This window comes from Gallinula chloropus, assembly GCF_964237585.1.
Source record: "Gallinula chloropus genome assembly, chromosome: 17".
NCBI lineage: Eukaryota > Metazoa > Chordata > Aves > Gruiformes > Rallidae > Gallinula > Gallinula chloropus.
In genome coordinates, this window is record NC_140102.1 from 16227250 (window position 1) to 16247234 (window position 19985).

Consider the following 19985-nt stretch of genomic DNA (forward strand, 5'->3'; position numbering starts at 1 on the left):
ATGGTTTATTTTTGGGATGGCTCTGACTTGTAAGGCTGGAACTGTGCGGTGTGGTGGGAAACTGCATTGTGCATCACCAATTTTGTGTATTTTGCTACAAAGTCCTATTGTTGTTCTTTATACTCTCTGATATCCCAGCAAACTGTCCTTATCCCAACCTCTGAGGTTTGGGTTTCTTTTCTATCATTTTTGTTCCCTTCCCCTGACCACAAACTCAGCCCACATCCCCTTAGAGAGTGAGCAGCTGTGTGGTGCTCAACTCTCAGCTGGGGTGAAACTATGACAAAAGGTTCCAGCACAACAACAAATCCGCAGCTTTGGAGGTGAGAGTCTGAGAGAGCCGGGCTTCAAAGGCTGGGGAAGGGGAGGTTGAAGGTAGCCCTGTTGGTGCTGTGTGGACAGAACATAAGGAAGGAAGTCCATGTCAAACTGCGGCTTTTAAGGTCAGAATGGACATGAGGATAAAGAAATGTTATTCTGAGGGCAGTGATGTGGTGCTAACAGTAACTTGGAGGAAGTGTGGATGAGCTGGTGGCTTTGTGTTTGTGGGAATACCTGGCGAGGAGGGAGAGACAACTATACAGGCAGGGACATCCTGGGGTGAGAACAAGGTGGGGAAGGGCATTGGGTGAGTTACATGAACATTGATATGCAGAAGATGATCAGTTTATTCCTGCTTAGAAATATCCAGTCATCAGTTTCCACATGGCATCCTTGAGCTCCTGGTTCCTCATGCTGTAGATGAGGGGGTTCAGTGTTTGTGGAACTACTGCATAAAGAAATGACACTACCAGATCCAAAATAGGGGGGAGATGTAGCGGGGCTTCAGGTAGGCAATCATGCCAGTGCTGACAAACAGGGACACCATGGCCAGGTGAGGGAGGCAGGTGGAAAAGGCTTTGTGCCGTCCCTGTTCCGAGGGAATCCTCAGCACAGTCCTGAAGATCTGCACATAGGACACCACAATGAACACAAAACATCCAAAAACTAAACAGGAACTGACCACAAGGACTCCAGTTTCCCTGAGGGAGGCATCTGAGCAGGAGAGCTTGAGGATCTGGGGGATTTCACAGAAGAACTGGTCAACAGCATTGCCATGGCAGAGGGGCAGAGAAAATGTACTGGCTGTGTGCAGCACAGAACAGAGAAAGCCACTGGCCCAGGCAGCTGCTGCCATGTGGACACAAGCTCTGCTGCCCAGGAGGGTCCCGTAGTGCAGGGGGTGGCAGATGGCAACGTAGCGGTCATAGGCCATGACAGTGAGAAGAAAGTACGCTGCTGAGAGGAAAAAGAGTTGAGCCAGACATCCTGTGTAGGAAATGGCCCTGGTGTCCCACAAGGAATTGGCCATGGATTTTGGGATTGTGGTGGAGAGGCAGCCAAGGTCAGTAAGAGAGAGGTTGAGGAGGAATAAGTACATGGGGGTGTGGAGGTGGTGGTCACAGGCTATGGTGATGATGATGAGGCCGTTGCTCAGGAGAGCAGCCAGGTAGATGCCCAGGAAGAGCCAGAAGTGCAGGAGCTGCAGCTCTCGTGTATCTGCAAAGGGCAGGAGGAGGAACTGGCTGATGGAGCTGCCTTTGGACATCTGCTGCTGTCAAGTGTGGAGACCTGTCCAAGGAGGAAAACGGATTGAGAGTTAGGAACTTCTTCTTCACTCTTACAGAATATCCTCAGATTGACTGTCTGGATCTCAGACTAAATCCCCTGTGGATAGGAATGAGCTTTTCAACACTGTCACTCCAGCTTCAGCCGAGGGCAGAGCAGAGCAGAGCTTTGGTTTTCTCGTGTTTGTACCTGAGGAGTGTTTCTTCTGTCAGAACTGCCTGACATCGCTGCTGCAGTGCCAGTGAAACCTTCCCCTAAGTGCAGAGTGTGAGGAGCTTCTCTGTCCATCAGCTGCCCTGTGCTGGGCGTTCTGTGATAACACCCTTGTGTTCCCCTAAAAGAAACTGGACCCCACAGATTGCTGATGAATCCTGTCTCCCAGGGCAGAGCAACGAAGCCCTCCTGTGGGCGCATACTACCCAAGGAGGATCTCAGCTCCCCGCTCACAGCCAGAGACACACAGGGCTCATTGCAGCTGCCCACACACAGGTGATGAGTGTCATTGCCACGGCCTCTGTGCCGAGATGTCTCCTGCATGGGGCTCCTCTCTGGGGCACAAGAGTCCCTGGGAGAGCGGTGCTGTTGTGGGAGGCAGCCTGCAGCCCAGCAGGAACCCCCAGGAAGTCCTCAGTCCTACAGATGAGGGTGCTGAAGTCAGGGTCATCTCAGTGCCAGCCCCACCAATAGACATGCCCAGAGCCCCAAGTAACGGTGGCACAAAGGCAGGAAGGACAGGAGAGGAAACAGCAAGAAATGCTACAGCCAAAGCAGGAAGGACAGGGACAGACAGACAGGCACTCAGGGGTTTCTCCAGTTTCATCCAGTTCTCTCCTTCCTCTGACTGAGTGGCACAGGGGGATAGGGATTGGGGGTTGAGGTCAGTTCACACATTGTCTTGGTTGCTTTTTCCTTGCCTGGGGGAGGACTCCTCACAGTCTCCTCTTGCTCTAGCATTGGGTCCCCCCCAGGGGAGACATGAACCCCTCCAACATGAGTCCTTCCCACATAGCTTCAGATCATCACCTACTGCTCCAGGGTGGGTCACTTTAATGGGGTGCCGTCCTTCAGCAACAGACTGCTCCAGACTGGGTCCTCCACAGCCCTGCCAGCAAACCTGCTCCAGCACAGGCTTCCTATGAGGTCACAGCCTCCGTCAGGTGAAGTCTACAGGCTGCACAAAGAATCACTGTTCCACATCATCCAGCATGGGCTGAGGGGGAACAGCCTCATTCACCATGGTCTTCTGCATGGTCTGCAGGGGAATCTCTGCTGCAGGGCTGGGAAGACATTCTCCCCCTACGTCAGTGATCTTACTGTCTGCCAAGTTACTTATGGATTCTCACTCCTTTCTCTGGCAGCAAAAAGCAGCAGATAAATTTTAATTCCTTGTTAAATATATTGTCACAGCAAATATATTTTCAGTCCCCCTCTGCCATGGCAATGCTGCTGACCAGTTCTTCTGTGAAATCCCCCAGATCCTCAAGCTCTCATGCTCACGGGCCATGCTCAGGGCAATTGTGGTCTGAGCTTGTTTAGCTTTTGGGTGTTCTGTGTTCATCGTGGTGTCCTATGTGCAGATCTTCAGGGCTGTGCTGAGGATCCCCTTGGAGTAGGGATGGCACAAAGCCTTTTCCACATGCCTTCTTTACCTGGGAGTGGACTCCTTGTTGGTCAGCACTGCGACATTTGCCTACCTGAAGCCCCTCTCAATCTTCTCCCTATTTACAGATTCCCTCATTCACAGAAGTCTAGGGGTTGGAAGGGGTTGGAAGGCACCTCCAGAGATCATCAAGTCCAACCCCCCTGCCAAAGACAGTACCTAGGACAGATCGCACAGGTCGGTGTCCGGAGAGGTCTTGAATATCTCCAGCGAAGGATATTCCACAGCCCACTTAGCAGCCTGTCCCAGGGCTCTGTCGCTCTCACTGTGAAAATTTCTTCTGAATTTTGGTGCTGAACTTCCTGTGCTCCAACTTGGAGCCATTGTCCCCTGTCCTGTCTCCACAGACAACTTCACCAGGTAAAGGTGTTCCTTTACTCGGTGTTTCCACCAGCAATGAACCCCCTCATCTACAGCATGAGGATCCAGAAGCTCAAAGATGCCATGTGGAAACTGATGACTGGATGTTTCTAAGCAGCAATAAACTCATAATCTTCATTGTATTGCTGGCCCTGATGATTCAGTGAAATGTAATCATGCTGAATAGATTGATTTAGATGCAGCTTAAGAGACAATTAATATAACTTTAATATAAGAATTTTCATGTTTTTAGGAATAGGTTTGTTTTGGATTTTAGTAGATGTGGTTTTGCCCCAGCTGAGAGCCGAGCACCACACAGTCACTTGTTCTTTAAAGGGGGGGGCGCAGTGATGGGGGGAGGGAGAGGGAAGGGAAAGGGCAAAAAACCCAAAACCAAGCAAACAAAACCCTGCAGGTTGGGGTAAGGATATTTTACTATAATAGCAGAAAGAGAGATATGACAATGATAACAGGACCATAGAGCAAAATGTATGAAACTGGTGGTACACAATGCAGTTTGTCACTAAACCACACAACTCAGGCCATGCAGCCCAGAGCCGCCCTGAAAATGGGACCACCCACAAAACTGCACGTCCTGGAGCTGCCTCCTCCTCCTCCCACCAGCCCCCATTTCACGCTGAGCATGATGAAATTGGCATGGAATAGCCCCTTTGGCCAGTTTGGGTCACCTGTCCTGGCTGTGTCCCCTCCCTTCTCCTTAGCAGGGAAATAGGAACACCTGAAAAGTCCTTGACTTCTTGGCAAAAAACAGAAACATCAGGGTGTTATCAGCACTGCTTTCACCCCAACTCCAAAACATGGCATTCCACGTCCTATTAGAAAAGAAATTAACTCCATCACAGCCAAAACAAGCACACTGACATAATTTCCTTGTCAAAGGGGCTGGTTGGGGAGGGGTGCTCATGGCATGGTGCAGCACTCTGTTATTGTTGGGTTTGTAAGGTACTCTCTGTGCTATCATTGAGTGTGAGTGCAATTTGGGCTGATATTGTTCTCCTTTTATAGTGCTTTTGTCAGTAAACTGTCCTTATCCCAACCCACAGAGGCTCTGTCTGTTTCTCCTCCGGGAGTGAGCGAGCAGCATGTGGTGCTCAGCCATTGCTTGGGGCTCAACCACCACAGTTTCCAATCCACAAGGAGTGAGCTACTCTAGGAGAAAGTTCTGGGAAACTGTGTCCAAGGCCTTGGTAAATTCAAGGTAGACAACATGCACAGCCCTTTCCTTGTCCAAGAAGCAGGTCACCCCGTCATAGAGAGACATTCAGTGGGTCAAACAGGACCTGCCAATATGAACGCAAGCTGACTGGGCCTGATCACCTGGGGGATCTTCATGAACTGGATAATGCTGCTCAGGATTCTCTGCTCCATCAGCTTCTCTGGGACTGAAGTCAAACTATCAGGCCTGCAATTTCTCTGATCATCCTTCTCTCCCTTCTTATATAGGGGGTTATGTTGATTGATTTCCAGTCTTCTGGTACCTCTCCAGTCAGCCAGGACTGATGGAATGTGGCTTGGTGAACACCCCTTGCCAGCTCTTTCAGCACCCTTGGGTACATCCCATTCAGCCCCACAGATCTGTGCACATCTCTGTGGTGCAGCAGCAGGATCATCTCCTGGATTGCGGTGGGGTCATTCTGCTCCCTGTCCATGTCTCCTAGCTCAGGGAATTGGATTCTCCCAGTACAACTGGTCCTCTGTACAACTCAAGACAGAGGCAAAGATTTCATTAAGCACCTCAGCCTTGTCCTCATCTTTCAAAAATGTTTCCTCCTGAATCTGATAGGGGATGGAGGGTCTCCCTGCTTTTCTTTTATTTAAATGGAGGCCAGATTAAATTCTAGCTGGGCTTCAGACCAACAATGAGGAGAAACTTTCATCCTGTTGTTCTTCAGCATTTCAGCTGCTTGTACATTGCCTTTGCCTACCAGCCAACATGGCCTCCAATTACCTGTTCTAACGAGTCCCTGGGGAGGCTCAGCCAGCAATGGCTCTCAGAGGGACTCATTAATACTTCAGGGTACTTTGGCTTCTACTTTTGACATGGAGTTTTTTGTGTAATTTCCTCTCAGTACCTGAGCTTCAAGGACTCAGCACCAAATGCACCCCAGGGCTCATTATAATAAAAAGCAAGCCCTAACGAGCTATGTCTCTTTGTGTAATTATCTTTAAGTTTCAAGAGATGTACAGATCATTGAAGCTGTTTCAAAGGGAGCTCATAGTAAAATTGATTTATTTTTAAGGGTGTAGGTTATTATTTTCACTTCAGAGGAGAGGTGACAACCTCTGACTGAGATTGATCCAGGGTGCCTCCTAAAGATGTCTGGACTGTTCAGAAAAATGGACCCTTGAGGTCTGGCACAGTGGGGACAACCTTGCTGCACATCTCCACAAGCCCACCATGACTCTCACCAGTCAACTGGGACTTGCATCCCTTGTCCTTACATCAGGTCTCTCTGCTGCACTCCACAGTGGGGCATTACAGCCCCTCTGTACCAGCTCCCCCTGCTTTCCTTAGAGAACTGGCTGCACACAGGCAGCACAGAGGGAGTTATTTTCCCATCAACAGAAGAAATCTGACAAGATTCACCATTAAATTCAACACTCCTCACTCTTTACCAAGTGCAATCTGCCACCAGTGAGGTTCACCTTCCACAAAGCTTAAACCTGTGAGAAATGTTCTAGTGAGACTGTGAAATCACTGCAACTGAAGAGTTGGCTAAAGACAGAATGAGTCAGACAACTGCCAGAAAGGCAAGGGTTTAACTCCTTGAAACTCAGAGCAGCAGCTGGATGGTTGGGAGGTGTCTGAATGGTCCAAGGGGAAGGGAAATCTAGAGAGCAATCACAAGTGCTGGTGTGCAGATCCACTGCTAAGTGGTGATTTCAGACATGGTCATAGACTGTCTTCCAGTTGCCTGGAGATGGCATCTAGAACAAGCTGTTTCATCACCTTTCCAGGGACAGACGTGAGACTGACCGGCCTGTAGCTACTTAGATCCTCCTTCTTGCCCTCCTTGAAGACCAGACTGACATTGGCTATCATCCAGTCTTCAGGTATCTCTCCTGATCTCCAAGACCTGTCAAAGATGATAGAGAGCAGCTCAGCAGTCACCTCAAGTTGTCATCTACAGACTCCAGGAGTCTCCTGGGTCTCTTGCAGCTCGCTGAGTGGTTTTCCCAGCAGATATCCGGATGGTTCAAGTCCTCCATCAGGATGAGTGCCTGCGACCACGATGCCTCCTGCAGCTGAAGGAGGAAAGCCTCATCAGTAGTCTCTCTTTGATCAGGTGGCCTGTAGTAGACCCCTATCACCACCTGTTCTTTAATAGTCCCATTCCTAATTCTGACCCACAGGCTCTCAACATGTTCCTGACAACTTCTCATAGGGAGCTCCTCACAGTCTATCCACTTTGTAACATAGAGGGAAACTCCCCCACCCTTCCTTCCTAGCCTGTCATAGAATCATAGGGGTTGGAAGGGACTGCGAGAGATCGTCTGGTCCAATCCCCCTGCCAAAGCAGCTCCCCAGCTCATATTGCTCAGGTCAGCATCCAGACGGGTCTGGAATATCTCCAGAGAAGGAGACTCCACACCCCCTGGGCAGCCTGTCCCAGGGCTCTGTCGCCCTCGCCAGGAAGAAGTTCTTCCACATGTTGGTGCGGAACTCCCTGTGCTCCAACTTGCAGCCATTGCCCCGTTCACAGACCACTGAAAAGGGGCTGGCCATTTCCCCCTGCATCCCATACTTCAGATATTTATAAACATTAATAAGATCCCCCCTCAGTCTTCTTTTCTCCAGGCTGAACAGCCCCAGCTCACTCAGCCTTTCCACATAGGGGAGACGCTCCAGGCCCTTACTCATCTTTGTAGTCTCCTCTGGACTCTCTCAAGGAATCCCTGGCTTTTTTATCCCAGGGAGCCCAGAACTGGACACAATACTCCAGGTGGGGCCTGAGCAGGGCAGAGTAGAGGGGGAGGATCACCTCCTTCTACCTGCTGGCCACACTCCTCCTGATGCACCCCAGGATCCCATTGGCTCTCTCAGACCCCGGGGCACACTGCTGGCTCATGGCCACCCTGTCATCCACCAGGACCCACAGGTCCTTCTCCACAGAGCTCTTCTCCAGCTTCTGGTCATCTCCCAGCCTGTACGGACTCATAGCCTTCTAAAAAGGCTATACCCTTCTCAGGGGTAGTCCTGTTGTGGGAATCATCCCACCATGTTTTCATGATTGCAACTAGTTCATAATTTTCCAGTGACATCAGGGTTTCCAATTCCTCTTGCTTGTTACCCATGTTGTGTGCCTTGGTGTAAAGACACTTCAGCAGAGCTTTCTGAGTCACCGTCTTGTTTGAGAAGCCCTCCCTCAAACCTCTGGGAGGAATCTGAGGTTTTCCCTCACTGCTTCCTAGAGGGACATTAGAAGATTCCAGAAGGGGGGACAGCAATACTACCTCCTCTGAGGAGTCCCCAGAAGTTCCTATGGCACACTTTAGACGTAGTTCCCTACAATCTCATAGAATGAAAGTATCCCCAAGCCCTTCTCTATCTCATTGAATTCTATCCTCTTCATCCTTCGAATCTAGTATAAAGCTGGAGGCTACTTGCTCTACCCTAGCAAGCCTCACTATATCCCCTCCCGCCTTCCTACCTAGGTTAAAGCCCTGTCAATGAGGCCTGCCAGCTCTTGAGCTAGGATTCTTTTCCCTCTTGGAGACAGATGACACCTGTCCACAGCATCAGGAGATGAGTAAACAGCCCTGTGACTGAGAAACCCAAAGTTCCTGAGCTGGCACCAGCCCCCTCAGCCACCTATTCAACACCTCTCTTTTCCTGGCCCACTTCGTGTTCTTTGCTGCCCCAGACGGGATAGAAGAAAACACCACTTGCACTCCCCCTCCCTCAATCAGCTTCCGTAACCCCCTGAAGTCTCTCTTGCTATTTCTGAGGCCTCTCAGAGATTTCATCACTGCCTGCCTGAACAATGAGTAATGGGCAGTAATCAGAGGGGTGAACCAGATCTGGGAGTTTTCTAGTTATGTCCTTGATCCTCGTGCCAGGAGGCAGCACACTTCACCACAGGTAGGGTCTGGTCTGCATATGGGGCCCTCTGCTCCCTTGAGAAGGGAATCCCCAATCAAAATCACCTTCCTATCTTTCCTGGTGCAGGCAGTCTTGAGGTGTGGAGTTGCCTTCCTCACTCTTGGCCTCCTACTAGGGGAATTGTCCCCCACGTTCCCATTTGCCTCCTCTTCAACTCCCAGCATCTCAAACCTATTGCTTAGGGAGACCTGGAGAACCAAGGTAGGCAGGAAGGAGGTTTTCCCACAGCACCGAGCCGGGACTATCTTCCAACCCTCTGTCTATTTGGTCTTCCACTTCTCCCCATTCTGCTGAGACAGTGGAATGACAAGAAGTGATCAAGACAATGTGTGATGAACTGACCCCAAAACACATTCCCAACACTGCCATGCTGCTCAGTCATAGGAAGGAGAGAATGGGAGATGGCTGATGGAGCTGCTTTTGGATATCTGCTGACTCTGGGTATGGAAAAGTGTTGCAGAAGTAAAAGACAGGAGTTAGGAGAGATTTATAACAAGGAAAACTACAATCTTCATTTGTCTCACAAACTCCCAGGTGTGCCTGAGGAGCAGAAGCTTCTCCCATGGGCTCCCAGTCATTCCTGGTCTTCAGTTTTGGGTACAGCAAAAGGGGGTGACACACAGTTTCCATCTGATGAGGCTCACTCCCATGGAGAAGGGTGTGTGACAACTTGCTCCATACCCAGTAATGGCCACAGGAGCTGGGAACAGCAGCTCTCAGACAGAAGGAGCCTATTAGTGCCACCAGAACTGAGGCAAGAGGAATCCCAGCGGCGATGGGTTTGTGGCAGCCATAGGTCACAGCTGCTTCCTCCTTCCAGCCCCAGGGCTGCAAAGCAACAATAAGGGGTCTGGAGTGACACATTTGACTCCCTTCCTTTCACAGGGGAAAAGAGATCCTTCCTTTCCTTTCCTGGGGGTCGTGTCTCACGGGGAGACAAGGAAAGGTGATTGTCCTGACCAGCTCTGGTTTGATCAGGAGAAAGGACTCTGCTGGGCAGAAGGATTTCTCCACAGCTGAGTGAGGGAACATCAGAGAGGACTTCAGTATCTTTCCAAGATAGTTCCTTGGAGCTCCAGGGAAACCTTGAAGGAGCCCAGAGTGGATGGAGTATGTAATGCCTTCACCTTCTCCTTTGCTGGTAGCTGGGCTGGGCTCCAGGGACGGTGGGTGGTCATGAAACATTGCAGCACTGCAGAGACAGCTCTGCCCAGGAGCAGCTCTTCTGCCAAGCACACAGGGCTGGGGACACTGCCTGTAGGCACCGAGGGGAGACCTGTGAGGCTGAGAGAGCTGATGGATGCTGAGAGCTCACTGCAGGAGAAATCTCCACTGAATTCTCCCTGGTATGTCTGTGGGTGCAGGGCAATGCAGGTTCTGTTCCTGGAGGGATCTCCTAAAGCTGGGACATGGGGCAGTGTGTGGGGTCTGTCAGGAGGACAGGTTCTCTCTAGGACCAGAAAGCGCTGCCTGGAAGGGATGCCCTTCTGCCCCATCAGAGGGACAGGGCAGGACAGCTGTGTTCTTCTGGGCATGGCTGCAGAGGTGTGAAGCAGAGTGTGCACTCAGGGGTGCCCAGGGCTGTCCTTGTGAGCAGGTTCACTGTGAATGCTGGGACTGTGTGCTGGGACAGGAACTCTGCTGCTGCCAGGGTCAGCACTCAGCCTGCCTGGTGAGCTTCCATGAGCATTACCACAGAAAGAAGCTGTGGGTGGAAAGTGTGACCCATTGAAGGACAGTGTAAGGTATTTCTGCTGTCAAACTGAGCTGCATAGGTCAGGTTTGCTCCCAGCACCAGCAGATCCACGGGAACTGCGATGGACTTTTCAAGAACACCAAGGATGCATTTTCCACTCCAGGTAAAGAGACTTTGTTTTGAATTATCTGCTCTTGTGCACTGTGTGGGAAGTGGGAGCTGAGCTTTTCTTGATAACTTTGCAGAAGGCAGTGCAAACTCATTGGTCAACAGGACTTGTCAGAGCATCTCCTGAGCCCTGCACACACAGAGGTTCCCCAGGGCAGTGCCCAGATGACAGGAGGGGTCTGCAGAGCAGATCTAAGCACAGGGCAGGTTAGATGTGGTCTGTGAGCACAGAGCAGGAGGTGACATGGGCAAAGAGAAGGAGCTGCAGGGACAGCTCCAGGCAGCAGAGACATTGTCTGGGAGGGAGAAGGAGCTGCTCCCAGAAATGCCCTGGCAGTGGGGATTTTGTAACTCCATGACATCCCCCACAGTGCTGACCATGATGTACTACAGGGATGCCCAGGGTGTGATCACAGAGCGTCCAGCACAGCCAGGGCATCTGAGACCAGGGCTGATGGACAGAGCAGCTCTGCCCACTCTGCACTCAGGGGAAGGTTTCACTGGCACTGCAGCAGCAATGTCAGGCAGTTCTGACAGAAGAAACACTCCCCAGTTGCAGTGAGGAGAAAACCAAAGCACCAAAGCTCTGCTCTGCCCTCGGCTGAAACTGGAGTGACAGTGCTGAGAAGCTCATTCCAATCCATAGAAGATGTAGTCTGATCAAGAGGCCACAGCTGACCCTCCTCCCAGCAGTGGCATGGTCAAGCCAGCACAAAGCAGACCTTCCAAAAGGGACCTGCCAAAGTCTTACTGGATCCAAAGAGTCACTGTGAACTGGACGAGGTTTTCCTCAAATTTGAGTTCCCTAACGTCTCACTGTGCATTTTCCTTCTCGGACAGGTCTCCACACTTGACAGCAGCAGATGTCCAACTGCAGCTCCATCAGCCAGTTCCTCCTCCTGCCCTTTGCAGACACACAGCAGCTGCAGCTCCTGCACTTCTGTCTTTTGCTGGGCATCTACCTGGCTGCTCTCCTGGGCAACGGCCTCATCATCATCATCACCATAGCCTGTGACCACCACCTCCACACCCCCATGTGTTGGTCTTCCTCCTCAACCTCTCTCTTACTGACCTTGGCTGTATCTCAACCACAATCCCCAAATGCATGGTGAATTCTTTGCAGGACACCAGGGCCATTTCCTACACAGGATGTGTGGCTCAACTCTTTTTCTTCCTATTTTTGATCTCCACAGAGTACTGTCTTCTCACTGTCATGGCCTATGACCGCTACGTTGCCATCTGCCACCCCCTGCACTACGGGACCCTCCTGGGCAGCAGAGCTTGTGTCCACATGGCAGCAGCTGCCTGGGGCTGTGGGTTTCTCTATTCTGTGCTGCACACAGCCAGTACATTTTCTCTGCCCCTCTGCCATGGCAATGCTGTTGACCAGTTCTTCTGTGAAATCCCCCAGATCCTCAAGCTCTCCTGCTCAGATGCCTCCCTCAGGGAAATTGGAGTCCTTGTGGTCAGTGTCTGTTTAGTTTTTGGGTGTTTTGTGTTCATTGTGGTGTCCTATGTGCAGATCTTCAGGGCTGTGCTGAGGATCCCCTCGCAGCAGGGACGGCACAAAGCCTTTTCCACCTGCCTTCCTCACCTGGCTGTGGTCTCCCTGTTTGTCAGCACTGCTGTGTTTGCCTACCTGAAGCCCCCCTCCATCTCCTCCCTATTTCTGGGCCTGTTAGTGGTATTCCTTTACTCAGTGTTTCCACCAGCAGTGAACCCCCTCATCTACAGCATAAGGAACCAGGAGCTCAAGGATGCCATGTGGAAACTGATGACTGGATGTTTCTAAGCAGCAATAAACTGTTCATCTTCTTCTTCATATTGCTGGTCATGTAACTCACATTAGGACCAGTCTCTTTTTAGGAATTTTTCATTTCTGTGGGCTTTTTCCTTCTGTTTTGTATCTGATGTAATAACACGTTCATCCCATTCCTCATGCAGTGTATCCAGGTCTTGTTTGACTCAGGCATGGCAGCAGAAGAAATATTCACCTTCCCCTGTACCTGCATTACTGCCAGTTGATATCTTTCATCTCCATTATAATTCAGGTGTTTCCACCCCTCCTGATGTTATGGCCATGCCTAGGGACATCTTTTCAGCAGACTAGCTTGACATGTGCACTTCACTTTGATCACAGGTTTTCACCTCCACTTGCTCTTCAATCGTTCAGATGCTGTTCAGCTCTCTGGTATCTGCTTTGAGCTTCAGAGAGATGGAAAACATCCCATCTTTCAGCAGTCTAATGAACTGTTTTGTCAGCAGGTCAGTGTGTTGATAAGTGACCTTTCTATGTATCTGATTCAAACTGTTCTGGGAGAGAATCTCCTCTGAAAGCTGACCCCCTTCACACGCTGCTTGGCCGTAGCAGGCAGCTGAGGAGAGAGATTTCATGGGTATTAAACTGTGTCATGTTTAACTGCTGTTTGTTGTCAGAGAAATCTGTCCGTGCCTGTGAGCAGAGATGATGCCAGGAAAAGTGTTGGGAGTCCTAGGAGGCCAGGGAGAGACCTGCTGGTCTTGGGGAAGAGCAAGGTTCTCCATGCAGGTTTTGATCTGAAGAGACTGCTTTTCCTGCCTGTCCAGATGTCCTTAGGAGACCTCTGGACCAGCCCCCATTGCAGCATGCTGCTGAACTTTCTTCCATGATCTGAGATGTGACAGAAACAATTTTTTCCTATGAAAAAACACTCCATTGTGAAACTCCTTTGAAATTTTCATCACTCAAATAAAACCTCTCCAATTAGTGATGCAAGTCTTATTTTTTTAAAGGAAATGACTTGAAGAGCCATGCTTGTAAGGGTTTACTGTCTGATTAATAAGCCCCATGGTGTCTTTTCTTCAGAGTCCACAGACCTCAAGATACCGAAAGGAGACTCAAGAAACCTCTCCAGACATCCAAGTCAGAAGTAATGCCCAAATTATCTTGAAGCACTAACAGGCCCCACTGGGAGCCATTACTGACAAAGCCTCCCCATGGGCTCCTTAGAGCAGACAACTGGAGGCCATGAGGACAAACACAGGCAAAGCACAGGCAGCTCTGATACTGAGGACACCCTGGCTTGGTCTGATGAAGCAGAAATGCCAAGTGCTGACCCCCAGCCCCTGGGCAGGGAGATCCTGACCCCCACCTGTGTCTCAGGGCTCCTCCTTGGGATGTGGGGAGTGTGACCCCATGGAAGGACAGTGTTATAATACATGGTGTCCTCTACTGGGCTGGGTGCAAGGGGGCAATGATGCTCCATGGCCATGAGGACATTGTGTCTCATCTGAGGCCTTTGTGTCAGGGACATCAGCCACAGCAAAGGGGGCAAAGACCTCGTTTCTATCAGGCCCTTTCAGCCTGTCCAGCACCCTCGGCCATCTGTACCACAGTCCATCCTACAGTTCCCCACACCTGTGCCTGTTTCCCTGCAGGAACCTTATCCCCTTCCCGACCATGTTCTCACCCCAGGATGTCCCTGCCTGTACTGCTGTGTCTCCATCCATGCCAGCTGTTCCCACAAACACAAAGCCACCAGCTCATCCACGCTTCCTCAAAGTGACATTTTGCACCACTGCACTACCCTCAGAATGACATTTCTTTATCCTCACGTCCGCTCTGACCTTGAAAGCTTCAGTTTCACGTGGACTTCCTTTCTTATGTCCTTTCCCTGTAGCACAAAGAGGGCTGCCCTCAGGCTGCACTTCCCCAGGCTAAAGAAGCCCCAGTCTCTCAGCCTCTCCACACAAGACCCCTAACTGTATCTGGTCAGACTTTATGTGACCACACGAGGGTTTCTCCACATTCCACCAGACTGGAGAGCCCCACACTGGGACTGACTGCTCCAGAGGTGTCTTCACTGGTGCTGAGTCCAGATGGACCAGAAGAGTCCTTGTCTGCGTGGCCACTCTCCTCCCAGTGCAGCCCAATGTGCTCATGGCCAGATTCCTGTTCAGCACCTCTGACTGCTATGGCAGCCCCTGGAATGACCAAATTCTTCTGCCTGCAGCCTGTTCTCCACCCGTCATGTCTGAGCCTGTCTTGATGTGTGGGTGTTGTGCTGGATCGCTTTGTCATGGTTTTCTTGCATCAAGAGGCCACGTTCTCTCTAGGAAGAGGATATGGGGTGGGAGGGATTGGAGACGGGGGAAGGGAGGGAAATGAAAACAAACAAACAAAAAAAGTAAAATATACAACACTGGTGATGCCCAGTGCAGTTTCTCACCAAACCACACATCTCAGGCCCTACAGCTCAGAGCCCTGCACTCCTCCCCCCCAACAGCCCCCTTTATGCTGAGCTTGATGGAATTGGCATGGAATACCCTCTTTGGCCAATTTTGGGTCACCTTGGCAGGTTTGTTGAGGTATTATTGAAGGGAAACTCCATCTTTCTAATGGTCCACATGTGCTTGCTGGTGTCTCCCCAACTTGTGATGCCTCCAATGAAATGCCAGCAATAGGTGTTAGAGACCCTGGGACTCCATTGCTGGACGTTCAGCATGTTCGATGTTGGACTATGGAAGAGCCAGAAAATGACATCTGGCACTGTTAGGACTGTTCCCTTGGCTGGGAATTCATGAGCCTCAAGGTTTATGGGGCTGCTTGTGTACTCCTGGGGAGGTTTCAGGCCAGGAACATCTGCCATCCCTCACACCTTTTGCTTGGGACGTACTGCTGGACGTTTAACAGGTTGGAACGTGGGCGCTGGTATAGCCGGAACATATAGCACCATATTACTACCCTGAACCTCCCCTTTTACCCCCAAAATTCCCTTATATCCACCCCCAGAACCTTTGTACAACATTCTGACACCCCTCCCATCACCTATGGGTGCCCCCACAATTAACCCTCCCAGCACCCCTGGTGGATCCCCAAAACCTAATTACCCCCACCCCTTCATTTTCACCTCCAAATCCCCTCATATCTCCTCTACTCCCTCCAGATGCCCTCCCTTCTGCAATCATGGATGCCCGCCACACCTTCACCCTGCCCCCCAGCCCACCCTTAATCCTTCCCAGGTACTCTGGCAGGCACTCCCCCCGTCTGTATCCCCCTTGGCCCCCTTCTCCCCCCAAAGAAATCCCACTCATACACCCCCAGCACTGCCTACGCCACCCCCAGGCTCCTTCCATAACCCATAGATGCCCCCCCACTCACTCCCTAGCACTGCATTAAACCCACAGCACCACTGCTGGCCCTCCAACACCCCCAAAAACCCCAAACCCCCTCCTTTCCTCCTCAAATAACTCCATATCTCCCCCTAGCACCCTCTGCAATGCCCCTTGGACCACCTTTGGGTTAACCCCCTACCCACATAACCTCTACTCCAAACCCAACATTAAAGCTACCCAGTGCCCCTGGTTGCCCCCAAAACACTTTAGAAAGCCCAAACCTCACCCTTCCCACACAAAATCCCTCCCTGTCCCCTGCAGCACTACTCTACATCCCCCATGCCCCTACCCCACAGCACTAAGGGTTCCCCCAGCACAACTTATGCACCTTCAGACAAACATTAATAGCCCAGAAAAATCTATACCCCACCAGCCCCATATTACTCACCCAAACCCCCTCCTTTTCAACTTCAAATTCCACCATTCCGCCTTATCGTAACCCCCAATCACATTGATACCCCCAAACACTATATTATCCCCCCAAATCCCGGTGTAGCAGAGGGGAAATATGGTGCTGAGAGGGTGTGCAAGTAAGTTGAGCCCTCCTGTTTTGACCCTTGGGAAGTAGAACTGTGGTTCTGTTCTATGATGAGGGGGGGCAGACTGTGAGGACATGAGGCTTCTTCCAGTGGCTCACTCCAATGTCATTTAGAAAGGATCTCTTGGTTTATTTCTTATTTCTCACCTTCTATAACACCTGTTGCTGTCACTTGGTTAGTGGCACCACAAGTTGGAGAGTCATCTGCAAGCACACAGGAACCATTAACAAAGTGGAGCGTCACTTCAAACAAACCTTGAGAAACTCTGGGATTAGATTTGAATAAAAACATCAAGAAGATTCCCATCCAGAAGAGATCTTCTTATTCTGATCTTAATTTGGCTGGGGTGGAATTAATTTTCATGTGGTCAGCACCTGAGGTGAAACCATGAGAAAAGGTTCCAGCACAACATCCCCACATCAAGGCAGCTCAGACATGATGGGTGGAGAACTGGCCACAAGGAGAAGAATTTGGTCATTCCAGGGGCTGCCATAGCAGTCAGAGGTGCTGAACAGGAATTTGGCCATGAGCACATTGGGCTCATTGGCAAGGTTGCCAGCCAGGCCTTTGACTCCAGACGCCACAGAGGCCTCAGAGGAGACACATTGTCCTGACAGCCATGGAGTATCATTGCCTTCTTGCACCCACTGCAGGGGAGGACACCATGTATTATACCCCTGTCCGTCCCTGGTATCACACACCACATCCCAAGGAAGAGCCCTGAGACACAGGTGGGGGTCAGGATCTCCCTGCCCAGGGGCTGGGGGTCAGCACTTGGCATTTCTGCTTCATCAGACCAAGCCAGGGTGTCCTCAGTATCAGAGCTGCCTGTGCTTTGCCTGTGTTTGTCCTCATGGCTCCAGTTGTCTGCTCTAAGGAGCCCATGGGGAGGCTTTGTCAGGAATGGCTGCCAGTGGGGCCTGTTAATGCTTCAAGGTACTTTGGGCATGACTCCTGTCTTGGACATCTGGAGAGGTTTCTTCACTCTCCTCTTGGTATCTGAGGTCTGTGGACTCAGAAGAAAAGACACCATGGGGCTTATTAATCAGACAGTAAACCCTTACAAGCATGGCTCTTCAAGCCATTTCTTTTAAAAAAATAAGACTTGCATCACTAATTGGAGAGGTTTTATTTGAGTGACGAAAATTTCAAAGGAGTTTCACAATGGAGTGTTTTTTCATAGGAAAAAATTGTTTCTGTCACATCTCAGATCATGGAAGAAAGTTGAGCAGCATGCTGCAATGGGGGCTGGTCCAGAGGTCTCCTAAGGACATCTGGACAGGCAGGAAAAGCAGTCTCTTCAGATCAAAACCTGCATGGAGAACCTTGCTCTTCCCCAAGACCAGCAGGTCCCTCCCTGGCCTCCTGGGACTCCCAACACTTTTCCTCCCATCATCTGTGCTCACAGGCATGGACAGATTTCTCTGACAACAAACAGCAGTTAAACATGACACAGTTTAATACCCATGAAATCTCTCTCCTCAGCTGCCTGCTACGGCCAAGCAGCGTGTGAAGGGGGTCAGCTTTCAGAGGAGATTCTCTCCCAGAACAGTGTGATTCAGATACATAGAAAAGTCACTTATCAACACACTGACCTGCTGACAGAACAGTTCATTAGACTGCTGAAAGATGGGATGTTTTCCATCTCTCTGAAACTCAAAGCAGAAACCAGAGAGTTCAGTGGCTTCTGAATGACCATAGAGCAAGCAGAAGTGGAAACCTGTGAACAAAGTGAAGTGCATACAAAGAAAGGTCTCTTGTCAACACACTGACTGGTCCATTAGTCTTCTGAAAGTAAGAACATTTTCCAACTCTCTGAAGCTCAAAGCAGACACTGGAGAGTTGAGTGGCTTCTGAATGACCAAAGAGCAAGTGACCGTGGAATCCTGTTGAGAAAAGTGATGTGCATATGTCTATTTAGTCTAATGAGAAGATGTCCTTAGGCGTAGCTGTTGAATCAGAGAGGTGGGAACACCTGAATGATGAAGGAGATGACAGAGACAGACTGGCAGTAATGGAGGTACAGGGGAAAGTATTTCTTCCGCTGCCATGGAGACCGATCCTGGAAAATCCCTTTCAGTCATAGTGGGAAAGCAATGCCAATTCAGACAATACTCATGTGATTAAGCTGATGAAAAAGTTCTTGTAAATGCGTTTTTGAAAAAGGAAAAAAAAGAAGGAAAAATTCTGTCCCTTGGCATGCGGACATGATGCAAAGGGAACACAGCTTTTCGTTATTCATTTTCTCGGTAGAACAAGACCTGGAGATACTGCAGAAAAAATGTGATGAATGTGAACCATGTTATCATAGCTAAGAAAAAATTAAATCAAACAACTGAAACCCATACTAAATACAGACTGGTCCTAAAGTTAGTTGCATGGCCAACAATAACCTGAAGATGAGCAGTTCATTGCTGCTTAGAAACATCCAGTCATCAGTTTCCACATGGCATCCTTGAGCTCCTGGTTCCTCATGCTGTAGATGATGGGGTTCACTGCTGGCGGAACTAGCGAGTAAAGAAATGCCAATATCATGTCCAAAAAAAGGGAGGAGATGGAGGGGGGCTTCAGGTAGGCAAACACACCAGTGATAATAAACAGGGAGACCACAGCCAAGTGAGGGAGGCAGGTGGAAAAGGCTTTGTGCCGTCCCTGCTGCGAGGGGATCCTCAGCACAGCCCTGAAGATCTGCACATAGGACACCACAATGAACAGAAAACATCCAAAACCTAAACAGACACTGACCACAAGGACTCCAGTTTCCCTGAGGGAGGCATCTGAGCAAGAGAGCTTGAGGATCTGGGGGATTTCACAGAAGAACTGGTCAACAGCATTGCCATGGCAGAGGGGCAGAGAAAATGTACTGGCTGTGTGCAGAACAGAATACAGAAATCCACTGGCCCAGGCAGCTGCTGCCATGTGGACACAAGCTCTGCTGCCCAGGAGGGTCCCGTAGTGCAGGGGGTGGCAGATGGCAACGTAGCGGTCATAGGCCATGACAGTGAGAAGACAGAACTCTGTGGAGATCAAAAATAAAAAGGAAAGAAGTTGAGCCACACATCCTGTGTAGGAAATGGCCCTGGTGTCCCACAAGGAATTGGCCATGGATTTGGGAACAGTGGTGGAGATGCAGGCAAGATCAAGAACAGAGAGGTTGAGGAGGAAGAAGTACATGGGGGTGTGGAGGTGGTGGTCACAGGCTATGGTGATGCTGATGAGGCCATTGCCCAGGAGGGCAGCCAGGTAGATGCCCAGGAAGAGACAGAAGTGCAGGAGCTGCAGCTGCTGTGTGTCTGCAAAGGGCAGGAGGAGGAACTGGCTGATGGAGCTGCTGCTGTTGGACATCTGCTGCTGTCAAGTGTGGAGACCTGTCCAAGGAGGAAATGGCACGGTGAGAATTCAGGTAACTCTTCTTTAAAGGAAATCTCTTCAAATTCTTATTGAATACCCTCATTTTGACTCTGTATTCAGGGGCAGTATTGGCAGGTCCCTTTTGGGAAGTCTGGTTTCTGCTGGCTTGAGTGTGCCACTGCTGGCAGGAGGGTCAGCTGTGGCTCTCAAGAACTCAGTCCTGCCTGGCAGCAGTCAGTAAATAGAAGGATGGTGTGATCTCAGACTAAATCCCCTGTGGATTGGAATGAGCTTTTCAGCACTGTCACTCCAGTTTCAGCCGAG

General features: G+C 50.3%; 2 protein-coding genes across 2 annotated transcripts; one reads left to right on the forward strand and one right to left on the reverse strand.

Moving 5' to 3' along the window:
* Positions 1 to 11719: 11719 nt before the first annotated feature.
* On the forward strand, positions 11720 to 12642 carry LOC311198339 (olfactory receptor 14A16-like; the record flags this gene model as incomplete). The annotated part of the gene is made up of 2 exons (XM_084272261.1): positions 11720 to 12301; positions 12562 to 12642. Coding segments are annotated over 2 exons (663 nt in total), but the record flags the coding sequence as incomplete, so codon positions are not given.
* Positions 12643 to 16477: 3835 nt separating this feature from the next.
* Positions 16478 to 19655, reverse strand: LOC311198340 (olfactory receptor 14A16-like; the record flags this gene model as incomplete). Its single annotated transcript, XM_084272262.1, has 2 exons — positions 16478 to 16513; positions 18819 to 19655. 2 exons carry the CDS (start codon positions 19653 to 19655, stop codon positions 16478 to 16480), a joined length of 873 nt encoding a protein of 290 aa, XP_084128388.1.
* Between the last annotated feature and the right edge of the window lie 330 nt (positions 19656 to 19985).